The sequence below is a fragment of the Sciurus vulgaris genome, assembly GCF_902686455.1.
Source record: "Sciurus vulgaris genome assembly, chromosome: 13".
In the NCBI taxonomy this organism is placed as follows: domain Eukaryota; kingdom Metazoa; phylum Chordata; class Mammalia; order Rodentia; family Sciuridae; genus Sciurus; species Sciurus vulgaris.
Genome location: NC_136474.1, coordinates 28,854,874 through 28,867,203, shown reverse-complemented (window position 1 = coordinate 28,867,203; position 12,330 = coordinate 28,854,874). Strand labels below are relative to the sequence as shown.

At 48.6% G+C, this 12,330-nt stretch overlaps 1 protein-coding gene across 1 annotated transcript; it reads right to left on the bottom strand.

Moving 5' to 3' along the window:
- Positions 1 to 652: 652 nt before the first annotated feature.
- GADD45G (growth arrest and DNA damage inducible gamma) lies at positions 653 to 2,311 on the bottom strand. Its single transcript, XM_079108961.1, has 4 exons — positions 2,147 to 2,311; positions 1,680 to 1,781; positions 1,344 to 1,557; positions 653 to 1,259 (listed from the first exon to the last, which is right to left on the bottom strand). The coding sequence occupies exons 1-4, from the start codon at positions 2,260 to 2,262 to the stop codon at positions 1,149 to 1,151; spliced, it is 543 nt and encodes a 180-aa protein (XP_078965087.1). The 5' UTR covers positions 2,263 to 2,311; the 3' UTR covers positions 653 to 1,148.
- Between the last annotated feature and the right edge of the window lie 10,019 nt (positions 2,312 to 12,330).

The following is a 12,330-nucleotide window of genomic DNA, read 5'->3' as shown; positions in this document are numbered from 1 at the left end:
TTGCTCACGCCTATTTATATACATGCTGCCTTTCAATTTTTGCTCAGATCTTCTAAGTTCTATCACAGCCGTGACAAAATGATGACTCATGCTTTAACGCAGTCATTGGTGTCATATTTGATATTAATACCTTTGCAACATTGCTTTGTCAGAACAATTAAGAGAAAGTTCCTGAAAACAGCAGTCTGCCCCCATCCCCAGGGATCACAAAGGGTAGGGTTGCAGAAGGCAAAGCTCATTGTGTAGGAAGGCACTGCTGGCCTTCTGCAAGCTGTTCAGATAAGCAGCTGTCGGGAGGAGTGGAAAGGGGGGAGGGGAGCTAGGGGAGGCAGAGGTCACTGTTACCGACAGGATTGCAAGCCTTGAGCTGCTGCACCCACCCAGATGCCTTATCTCAAGTACGCTCCTGTCTTGCAATCTTTAAACGTTCCTAAAAGGAGAGGAACAGGAGCCCAGCTCAAGTTCTACCATTCCACGCCGGGCGTCCCCTCCCCCACTGCCAGCCCGAGGAGCCTGTAATTCTTGCCCGACAGGAAGGTGGGAACAGGTGGCATCAGCTCCACCGAGTTCCTGCAACCATCCGGAAACGTAGCTCACCCCACTACCCCACCCCCAACCCCAAGGATTCCCTACCCTCAATAAAAAGCATAAGTTTGTTTCAAAAAGTTTATTGTTAAAATTCAAAGCTCCAACGGCAGCTTCCTTTTTTAAAAAATGCAGCATTGCCCGAATCCATTTTGAAAAAAGCAGTGCAGCCTGCTAAGTCCATCACGCTCCTATAGCTGTACCAAGTCCAGGCTACCTCTTCTCGCCTCTCCCTCTTTGGTGCCGAGCACAGGCTGCTGAGTCACGCATGCCGGGCCAATCTGTCCTTCCCGGCCCTGGGGCCAACGTCCCCGCCTCGGCCTTCCTGGGCGAGCAGCCGCTCCACTTGCAGAGTACTCGGCTGGGGCCAGCCTGCCCCTGCCGCCGCCGGCCAGCCGCCTCTTCCGGAGACCGCGCTCCTCGCTCTCCAGGCACCCTCGCCTGCCAGTTCTCCACGCCGCACTAGGGCGCCCTCCAAGGGCCGGCCACTCCACAGAGCCAGCAGTGCTCTAGGCGCCCCGGGGCGTCACCACGTCGATCATACCAAGATCCCCGCTGGGCTGTCACTCGGGAAGGGTGATATTGGGCACCCAGTCGTTGACGCTGCGGCTTTCCTCGCAAAAGAGGCTGAGCTTCTCCAAGGCAGGGTCCTTCCACGAGTCCTCATTAGGGTTCTGCCGGGAGAAAGCAGGGGTCAGGCTGGCCGCGGGCCAGAACAGGGCGGGAGACCCTGGGACGAGGGCAGAAGCCCCACTTACCGAAATGAGGATGCAGTGTAGGTCGCCTGGTGTTCCTGCCTCGTCGCCGGTACCCACGATCGCAGCCAGCCGCTGCACGTCGCCCACGCGCACAATATCTATGTCGTTCTCGCAGCAGAACGCCTGGATCAGCGTAAAGTGGATCTGCAGCGCAATGTCACCCTCGTCCTCCTCGTCGGCGGCCAGCACGCAGAAAGTGACGTTGTCAGGATCACTAGAGGGGCAGATGGGGAGAGTAAGGTCCGGGTTGGGGAGCCAGGGCCACCTGGATGCAGCTCCCAGATCTCCCCGCCGCTCCACACCCAATCGTCCCGCCCGGGCTGCGTGAATACTCACACGTTCAGGACTTTCGCCGACTCGTAGACGCCGGCGGTAAGGCAGCCTTGGCGCTGCGCCGACACCAGCAGCTCGTGCAGCGCTTTCCCGGCGCCCTGCATCCTGTTAAAAGAACCAGTGCGGTGAGTTGAGACCCGCCTGGGATGCGGCGCAGCCTCCAGTCCCGGATTTCCAACTCCAACCGGCTCTCTAGCCACAATCTGGCGCCCGCGCTCCTGGTTTCCAAGCCTAAATGGGCGCCTTCACCCAGACTCTCTAGACCCAGGGACTCATCCCCGTGACTCCCCAGCTCCAAGGTGGCGCGAGCACCTCTGATTCTCTGGCCCTGAAGTCTCGACTTCTCAGCCTCCGGACGGCGCCCGCACCCCGCCGGCATGGGTGCTCGACACCCACCCTGAGGGCTTCCATCCCAGAGAACCTGAACACTGCCCCCATAGCAGCTTGGCTCCCGGCACTCCAAGACCCACCTGGCTGTGCTTTCCGGAACTGTATCCTGCCCGCGGATTTCTTCCAGTGTCATAGTGCAGTCAAAGTAGCAAGTTTTCCCCAAACCGGCGAGCGCAGAGAAGACGCTAGCGCACATACAGTTCCCAAGCCCGGCGCGCCCACCACCAGCTAGTGCGACGGCAGCGGAGACGCGCCCTTTTATAGGCCGGCGGGCGAGGCGCCGCCAGCTGGCGCTAGGCTGCGCGCCCATTGGCCGGCGCCCGCTTTCTGATGCAAATGAGGCGGCAGGCAGTCGGCTCGTGCCAGAAGGCCACGTGGGGAGGGGTGCGGGGGATGACAATGCCTCAAATCTGCTGCTTTTGTTGGGGTGTTACCAGGCAGACTGGAGCCTGCAGATTTCATCTCGCCTTTTTTTTTTTAAGTCCTTAAAAGGGAAAAGTTAAAAAAAAAAAAAAAAAAAGGAAAACCTTGTTTGCTAGTACGATGCTACAATTTGTGAAGTGCACAGAGGACGTAAAAGAAATTTGTTTTGCACTTCTTTTCATTGCTACCTTTCTATTTCTTCTCTCCTTTTAATTTAAACTTTATGAGGCTGTTGCATTGAAACCGAAAATTAAAGCAAAAGCAGGCTGCAGTAGATTGGGGCTTGCAAAAGGCAATAGGCTCAGTCCCTGCAGCTGACACCAATCGCCTGAGCGCGCTGGCAAGGCCTGCCACGCATACCCAATGCCCTTCAGGGTCGGCACTGGAAGCTTGGAGCCCACCACATTGGCGGAGCGCTGCAGGGCGCGGGCGGGGGAGGACAAGCAGATTGTGGCCGGCGCACGCGGCTCGTTTGCATTTCTATGGAGGGCGCACAATAGAGGAGGTCTGGCGTGTGGCAGTTTGTAGTGGTGACAATCGAAGCTTTCTCTTCATAGCAACACTGCCCACCTGCCGCCGGGTGGGGTGGGCAGGGCCCCTCCGCGCGTGGGGGTCGCGGGGGAGCCCGGCGCGTGGGGGTCGAGGCCGCATGCCACTCCCCCGCCCCTGCACCGGCTCTGCTGTTTGCAGCCTGGGCTTGCAGCTAAGTCGAAAGCGTACTGAGCAGCCAAGCGAGTTGTGAAGGACACCCGGCTGCTGCGCCTGAACCCCGTGGCTTGGGCTTCTGGAGCGTGTGGAACACAGCTTGAGAATCCCTTTCCCAGGGCGCCACCTATAGGCTGATCGGAAAGATGCTGACCTACCCCCCACCCACTCGCTCCCACTTTCCCTTGCTTTGGCCTCTTGTGGCAGCCCGGGTACTAAGTGGCGCAGCAGAACCCTGTCCAAGATGCGTGTTAATGGGAATCTGAGTAACTCCTGCAAAGCGCTCGCGGGTGGGGTCGGAGTTACCCTAGGAATGGGAGGAGGGGAAAGGAGACTCCCACCTTGTACTGAAAGAGTAAGAGTTCATGTCTTAAGTTGAAATATTTTGATTACTTAAATATGCATTGTAAGAAAAAGGTTGTTTTCCAGTAATAAAATAATAAAACTGGAAGAAGTCTTGGAAGCTTCAGAGATTAGGCGTTACTGCCATTTGGCCATTTTGGACCTACAAACTGTGCTTGCAGAACGCAGCCCTTGGGGCGTCGGCATCTTTCTGTGCTGCATGGAAACGTGTGTTGGGGTCACCTTTCAGACCTCTTTTCTTGGTGAGGCCTGGGAGAATGGCCAGCGCAATTGGCGGCCTATAGATTCTCTGGAAACCCGCAAGTTTGGGGCGAAAGTGAGAAAACAAACGAAAGGTTTTTTGTTTTTTGTTTTTTTTTTTTGTTTTTTTTTTTTTTCCTTTTCATTCAGGCTTTCTTCGGGTGGATAAGGAATACAAGGTACGTCTCAACTTCTTGAAGGAAAGTTTTCCTTCTGTACTGGGAGGCTGATGCGCTCGCCAATGCCAAGGGCTAAGTGAGGTGCTGGCGTCTTGCGCCCCCTGGCGGCTTCCTGGCGGATGAGAACTGCAACGCTGGCGCTTCCTGGATTCCAAGAAATGCGCGCTTGCTCCCCCATGTCTCCAAAACCCACAGGTGTCTCATGATCGCAGGGCCCAGGCTTTACTGCGTAAAAAGTCTCCTTTCCTTCTTGGTGGAATGTAAAGTCTCCTTTCCTTCTTGGTGGAATGTAAAATGACTGTGTGCCTTGCCTAAATAAAATACTTTTCTGGGTGACTGAAACTTAGGTATCGCCTTTTTTTAAGTTATTAACCATTTCTTAAAATGTATCCGTCCACTTTGGATTGTACAGAGGGGAGTGAGGGGAGAGGTGGGGCGGGTGGAGATGGGAAGGACGGTAGATTGAGATAGACATATACATGTATGAAAAGAATTTTTTTTTAAAAAATCAGTCAAAAAAAAGTTAAGGAAAAAAATAAAATTAAAAAAAAAAACTACTTGGAAGTTCCATCTTCTTCAACTTTCTGGGAAAAAAAAATGTATCAGTTCCAGGTCCCCAGGAAGTGCTGAAAATAAGCGGTGGCACAAACCTGTAATCTCAGAGGCTCAGGAGGCTGAGGCAGGAGAATCACCAGTTCAAAGCCAGCCTCAGCAATTCAGAGAGGTCCTAAGCAACTCAGTGGGACCCTGTCTCTAAATAAAATATTTTATAAAGGGCTGAGGATGTAGCGCCCCTCAGTTCAATTCCTGGTAACCCCCCCCCCCCCCCCAAAAAAAAAAAAAAGAAAAAAGAAAGAAAATAAGACTTATTTGAAATCTTAGCATTCCCTTCCTGCCCTTCGATTCATGACCCTAGGGATCTGTCCCAGCCAAGCCAGAGGAAATAGGCCAGGCCTGAAATCCTCGGTATCCCACTCAGTCCCCCACCCAGAAAGGCCAGTACCTGTGACAGGCCTGGTTTGGGTGGGAGGAGAATTTCCAGCCTCAACCAAGAGGGATGATTGACAACCCCTGAGGCTATTCTACTCTGCTCCCATTTTGAAGGTATTCAGTTACTGGAAACCCTCCTTTCTGACATAGGATATGACCTCACATGGTCCTTGGTCTATTCCAAATGGTCCTAAAGTGCCCATCTCAATTAGGAAAGAAAGGTTTTATTTGGAGGCAAGTTGGTCTTCCACCAGATCCACCACCACCCTGAAGTTCGAGGCAATGTCACAGCTGCTGCTGGTCTGGAATGGCCTGGATGGTTCATTTGCTGATCACGCTATAGGCAGGATGGCAGGGACGACATTGGCATCATGCCAAAGATGCTGCGCAAATGTTCTACTGCCTGGCCGTGTGGCCACAATTCTCACGAACTGCATTTGCTTTAGGCGTCAAGTCCCAGGCAGTGTTGTGTCACTCTAAGCTTCCAGTGACGCCTCTAAGCCTTCCCTTGAATCTTAATAATCCGGGGCCAGCGACTGCCTTAAAAGGATGCTCTGTTTTAAAAAGCCTTTGAAACTATCCAGCATACTGCACGTTTGTCATCTCAGCTACTTGGGGGACTGAGGCAAGGCGGATCCTTGAACCCAGGAGTTCGAAGCCAGCCTGGGCAATATAGCAAGAACCTGTCTCAAAAAGAAAGAGAGATAGAGAGAAAGAGGAAGAAAGGAAGGGCCCTTTGTAGATGTTTCTAGTTGCCTGTTTTATTAACACATTCTCTGAAGTTTGCTTCTCTCCAACTTCTGCGGTTTGACCAGGATGTTGGTGGGGGATGGGAAGACCCGCTTCGTTTGGATAAGGAAGTTGACTCTAAGTAAGCAATAGGTTTTATGAGATGTTCCCTTTTGCAATTTCTCCAATGGTTTACATTTGGAGAGTGCACAACTACTGTCATTAAATAGCAGGTGAATGCCCTCATGCCACCCAAGCAACGCACCGGGATCCACTACAGCCCATCCAGAGGCTGTAGGATACAAAAGGGCGGCACAGGAACCCCATGCCAACTGGGCAGGGTTTCCGTGGTCTATGGAATGTCATGAGGAAAGTCAAGTTCATTGCCACGTTTTCAAAACCAGCAGCATTCACAGAAAAAAAAAATATATATATGAATGTTTATCTGCTCCTGGCAAATGAGATAATTTGCCCACTGTGTACCTAATTTGCCCTCCCCAAAGGTAACCAGCAGCAGGGACTGGTGGGTGAGTTGAGACCCCCAGATTGGGCACCAGGTAACCATGAATCCCCACCAGAGTCCTAGTAAAGACACCACCTGCTTTTCTTATGGACATTGCCTGCCTGTCTGCTCTAAGCATTTGTGTTTTCAATCTTTGAAAATTTTGAGACACATTTGAGACACAAAATAAAGGGACCTGATTCTTAAAGATGAGGTCAAGGAGGTTTGTCATCATTTGGGTCCCACATTCTGCAGGACCATGTCTCCCAAGGTAGCTCAGGGCTCTTGGGGCAGTCTGGATTGTCTCCTTTCAAGATGATTCTGAGTTCCTCTCCCCCACAAGCCCCAGCCCCAGTCTTGTCCAGTTCCTTCTTGAGACAGTACAAAATCCCTAGGGCTCCTGTGTTTCCAGAAGAGTGTTGGGATTTATTTGATTTGATTTGAAATACTCATAAATGATGGAAGTGGGCAGTAGCGAGTTAGTGACAAGACTACACCGCCTGAAAAAAGAAACTCCACCTCTAGCGGGACACAGCTGTCACTCACAACCCAGCAGCAGCCTTTCAAATGCATCCCAGTATCTAAAGGGACCAGTCGCTCTGCCCCCCCCCCCCCCCACACTCTCAATACTGTGTAGTCCCTCCTTCTCCAACCCCCAGGAGGACCGTGGATCTGTAGGTGGGGGATGCTTCAAATGACATCTCAGGCAGGAAACAGGAAATCGAGAAAGGGAAACCCTTGCAGAGCAAAGCCGGACATCCGTGGCAAGAGCTTTCTGGAAGAACAGTTATTCTTGGGTGTGCACTTTACATAGCATGAGGTTAACATTCGCTCAGAAATAAGGGGGGAGGGGCCGCAGATTCCTCGAACATTTGGTCCCTTCTGCAGGAACAGTAGGAAATGGCTCCCAGCACCTGTCACAGCCCTAGGCAGGGACACGCAAAAGCACTCACTGCAGGTGCTGTGGACATGCCGTCTTCCTGCTTGACCATGAACGCAAGTCTTCCAGGCCTCAGTTTCCCCACCATGAAATGAAGATGCCACTCTTTGCCCTTCAAGTACCTCATGGAGGTTTTCTAAGTTATTCCCTGTCACTCCATGTGACTCACAGAGGTCTGGCTTGGAGGACTGTGTCCTAAAGGACTCACAGATTTGATCTGACTTGTGGGTTTGCATAGGGGAAAGTGGATGACATGCATTTTTGATGTCATGGTAAGCACATCCCAAATGTCACATCAGGCCCACAGGCAGAGGGGACTCTGCCTGACACCTGTGGGCATTTGAGTTTGGGATAAACTTTCTTTTCTACCAGCATAAAGTATACCGAGATACAATAGCCGCTGCTCTGGAACTGAACCCAGAGATTGTAATAGAGTAACCTGACCACAAGTTCTGAACTGAACCCTTCTGTTTTGAAAGCTAAATTTTTAAAAGTGTGTTATTACCCCCCAAGGGCAGGAGGTTGAACTTAACAAAGAAGGTTTTTGTTGTTTATTCTGTGGCGATGCCATACTGTTTGGATTGTACTAGTTTTATATATGTTTCAATATATCACGAGGCAAGCTCCCTAGCTTTTTTTTTTTTTTTTTTTTTTTTTTTTCCTCACAATTTTCTACTATCTTCTTAGACATTTATTTGTCTACATGAGCTTTCAGGTAATTTCCATTAAAATAATTCAATCCTGTGGTGATCCCCAGTCCTTTTTATTTATCCTTATTTTGAGATGGGGTCTTTGCTGAATTGCTTAGGGCCTCACTAAGATTGCTGAGGGCTGGCCTCAAACTTTTGATCCTCCTGCCTCAGCCTCCCAAGTCACTGGGATTACAAGCATGCGCCATTGCACTCAACCAAGATATGTTCTTTCTTGTAAAAGTCTTGCTTAATATTTTTACATGTGAGTTTCTATAGTGAGTGGAATATTTCTTCCAATTTCCATTTCTTCCTGGTAATTTCTAGAATGGGGAAAATTACTTATTTTATTGTATGTCTAGCCAACTTATCAAGATCTCTCATTAATATAATGCTTTCCCCACTAGCATTCTTTGATTTTCAAATCCATTTCATCAACAAAAATAAGAACATCTAACTTTTCCCTTTTGTCTTTCTTTTGCCTAGTCTTTCTTTTATTAAGCTCTCCTAAATAATGGCACTAGAAAATGTTCATGGCAAGGAAATGTTTCCTTCATTTCATCTCACAGTGAAAAATTAAAGCCCATAACAAGAACTAGTGCTAAATCATGCTGGAGCTGTAACTGGAACATTATGCCACCAAAAAGGAAAAAATAATGTTTTAACAGGTATTTATTTACAGGTACATGATACACATGATGACACAACATATAGAAAGTAAGCTACAAAATCATGCACTTCTAATTTTGCAAAATCTTTAACTGCATATGAATATCATTGTATCAATTATCAAACTAGAAATGGTGGTTGGATCTCCAAGTGGTGAGATAAAAGACAATTGCTTATTTTCTTCGCTATGCTTGTCTGCAATTAGACATTTTGCAATTCAATTTTCTGTAATACAAATTAAAACTTCCCATGTATCATAACCTCAGCCCCAGACATCGTCAACAAGATTCCTACTTAGAACATTGTGCCTAGTGATTTTGGACCATATGGCAACAGATCAAGAAGCCAGGCGTGTCTGGGGTTTTTGCTTCTGGGGAGGAGTTGATGGAGCTTGCCCTTTGACACTGGTCTTCTCCTGTGGCTAAATGAAAACATCATTGTAACAGTGCTGGCAGTTGATCCCAGCATGGCTAGCAAAGATTCTCATGCAATGTGCTGGATGCACTAGAGAAGGGTCAGGGGTCAGGGGTCAGGACCCTGGAATGCACCTTTCTAGGGACAAACCCATGGAAAATGTACCCTAGACATTGTAACAAGAAGCAATGGATTAAAATTATCTTTCATTCCTTTCTTAGTGAAAATTGTCTACTTTCCAGAAATGAATTACAACAATGCATTGCGAAATGGTTTCCATTGTGTACGTCACACATCAGGGAATTCAAAACATTTTAAATGTTTGAATATATTCAGCCTATTTTTGAGACTTGTAGATATAACTTAATTCTTTAGTGTTTGGATCATTTATTTGAGATGAAAGGGACAAGTTTTGATGGTATAATTATTATTATTAATTATCCTAGTTACCAGACTTTTTTGAGACAGGATCTAGCTAAGTTGCTGAAACTGGCCTCAAATTTATAATCCTCCTGTCTCAGCCTCACTGGGATTACAGGCATACACCACCTGCCTAGCTATTCTAAGCAGTTTTAAAGCATAAATTAAACCTCATAACCACCCTGTTAGGTAACAGGTAACATCTTACAGATGAGGAAATGGGCACAGAGAGGTTAAGCAACTTGCCCAAGGTCATTTAACCAAGAGGTGACAAAGCTGTTCTGAACTCCCCTCATCTGGCTGGCTCCAGAGTTCCTATTCATAATCAAAAGATGAAATTCTCTGTAAAACTTTCTCTACAGCTTTTAGAACAAACTATGTGGTCCACCAAGGAATATTTCAGAAACATTCTTGGTTCTCCTTAGGAGTGTTGAAATCTAGTAGCGCCTGTCCCAGGGCGACATCTTGTGGTCAAAGAGAATATTACAGCCAGCTATAAAAGGGCACTTTTAGGTCTGTGTGGGTGGAAACCTTTCAGAGCTGCTGAATGGCACCTTCACTGTGTTTCCAGAGAGCACAGGGGCTCTTGTCACACGCTAACATCAGTACTCAGCAGCAGCAGACCCTGGTGGCAATGGGCTCTGGCCCTCTCTGTCACTGACGGGCAGCCCCTAGAGGAAGCTTCTGCAGGGTCTGGTAATTTGGGGATGTGGAGGATGAACCAGAGAGGAGTACAAAACCCACCAGGGTGAATATTTACAGGTCATCCAGCAAACCTAGGCCCACCTTACAGATGAGAAAACTGAGATTCCAGGAGATAAACTACGTGCTCATGGTCACCCAGCTAATGATGGAGTTGGGATGCCAGCTGCTGTCCACCAGATCTCGGCCTCGTGTTCCTACTGCCATGCCACTTGCAGGACATTAGATCACAGCCACACAGCTACCCTGGGCACAGCCCCATGAAACTCAGCGCACCAGGGAGAGTTCAGGCAGACTGCTCACCCTGGTTCCTTACCAAACTAGGAAGACTCCAACTTTCCGAGGCCTCTGGTGCTCTGAACTGCCCTCACAGATCTCATGGTGTGAATTGTGTGGTTTATTTATCTTTTACTAGTAATCCATATGCAAATTTAAGCTTTGGAAGGACATACTAGGCAACACTGCTCAAGCCTGCAGCCCCTTCAAGAACACCCTCCGTGAAGGGCCCGGCAGGAGTGTCTGCTCTCAGCAAGGTGTCCATCCAGCCTGGCTGGCATACTGGCACCCGGCCAATTCCTTACACTCCTGTGGCAAGAGCTGTCACAGTTGGCTTTTCTGTTGTTGTTGTTTGGTTTTGCTTTTTAATCTCTGAAGAATGCAGTCTCTTGATGCCCATTGACTTCGGCTGCTTCATGCAACCAGGACCAGGAGCTTCAGTTTTCCTTGGCAGCTTTTCAGAATTGCAGAAACTCAGGCCTCCCACCACCCCAAGAATTAGAGTCTGCGTTTTAACACGATCCCCAGGTGACGCACAAGAGCCCACAAGTGTGTGACATTTGGCCAGGCCAAGACGAGGGAGGTACAAGGTGGGGGTGGGAATTACCTTGCCCCCTCCCCACACAGCAGCACCAGGAGAGGAAACATGGAGAGAGACAGGAATGGAGAATGTGGGGAAGGGGCCAGTGGCAGGAAGTGGGGGCCCCCACGAGTCTTGAAGGGTTGGTGGGTGAAGAAGAAAAGGACCAACATTAGGCTCGGCCACCGTGTGAGAAGCTGTTTTAGAATTTAACCGATTTAGGATGCCATGAGTGGCAGATGTGGAAAATCAGGACTGGGACGGGACTGGGACGGGACTGGGACGGGACTGGGACGGGACATTTACACTTAAAGCCCTCCAAGGCCACGGCCGTTTGCAGGTCATCTCTGACTTCAGGAGAGGGTGAGGTAGCAGGTGGCTTTTGTCTCAGCCTGCCTCTGATCCATAGTGGTGGGGGCAGGTTGGGGTTTTGTTTTGTGTTTGTTTTTCATGTGTGTGTGTGTTTTTGTTTTGTTTTGTTTTGTTTTTTAGTGTTGGGCGTCAAACTTAGGGCCTTGCACATGTTAAGCATGTGCTCTACCACCCAGCCACACCCCCAGCCCCATGACAGCATGTTGACAGTGTCCAGAGTCTCCCACAGGTGATGACATCCCCAGCCTCCTTTGTGGGTAGGGAGGGTCTCAGAACTCAGTTCTAGCCAGGGGAGTGTGAATTTCCACAGGGCCTGCTCAAACGGAAGTCAAAGGCCAGTCAATTACTCTTCTCCTCCCTCCCACTTTTATGGCAGTTGACCCCACCACCCAGCCACATTGGAAAGATCCTGGATCCCTGCATGGCTGTGTGGAGTCAAACTTCTATACAACTGCCCTATAAACATGACAGTAGAGCAAGATACAATCTTCTCTCTTAAGCCACTGTATTTTGGAAGTGTTTTTTTCAATTTTTAATTCTGATAAAATTTCATCATGAAATATCACAAGAATAGTATGGTAAAGTATCTCTATGACCTTTTGCCCAGATTACCCCACTTGATTGTGTTCATTTTATCCTTCTCTCTGTCCTTCAAATGTATATTTTTTCTGAACCATTTGAGAGGTACAGACAGGATGCCTCTCTACCACTGGATGCTTCAATGTGTATTTCCTAAAAACAGACATTTTCCCAAATCTACAAAACTAAAGTAAAATAAACAAGTTCAGGAAATTTCCATTGATGTGCTTTTATTTAATCTTATTTAATTTCAACATATGGAGATGTTGTCAGTTGTCCCAAGGATTCCTCTGTAGCCCAAGAAAGTCCAGGATCGTGGGATGCCCTGGGCAGCCGCATCTCTTTACTCTTCCTGAATCTGAAATCATTCCTGAGTGTTTCTTTGTGACATTGACGTTTTCTGACATTGAAATCTTTGTAAATGTTCAGACCCCTTATATTGTAGACTTCCTGTTAGGATTTGGATTTAAAATGTCCCTCAAAGACCATGTT

What these genes read in the sequence shown, in the direction of transcription:
- GADD45G (XM_079108961.1), bottom strand. Translation starts at nt 2,262, where the DNA reads ATGTGCGCTAGCGTCTTCTCTGCGCTCGCCGGTTTGGGGAAAACTTGC. An exon ending in TCGGCGAAAGTCCTGAACGT is followed by an intron (nt 1,558 to 1,679) that starts GTGAGTATTCAC and finishes CTGCCCCTCTAG; the next exon opens with TGATCCTGACAACGTCACTT. An exon ending in TACACTGCATCCTCATTTCG is followed by an intron (nt 1,260 to 1,343) that starts GTAAGTGGGGCT and finishes TTCTCCCGGCAG; the next exon opens with AACCCTAATGAGGACTCGTG.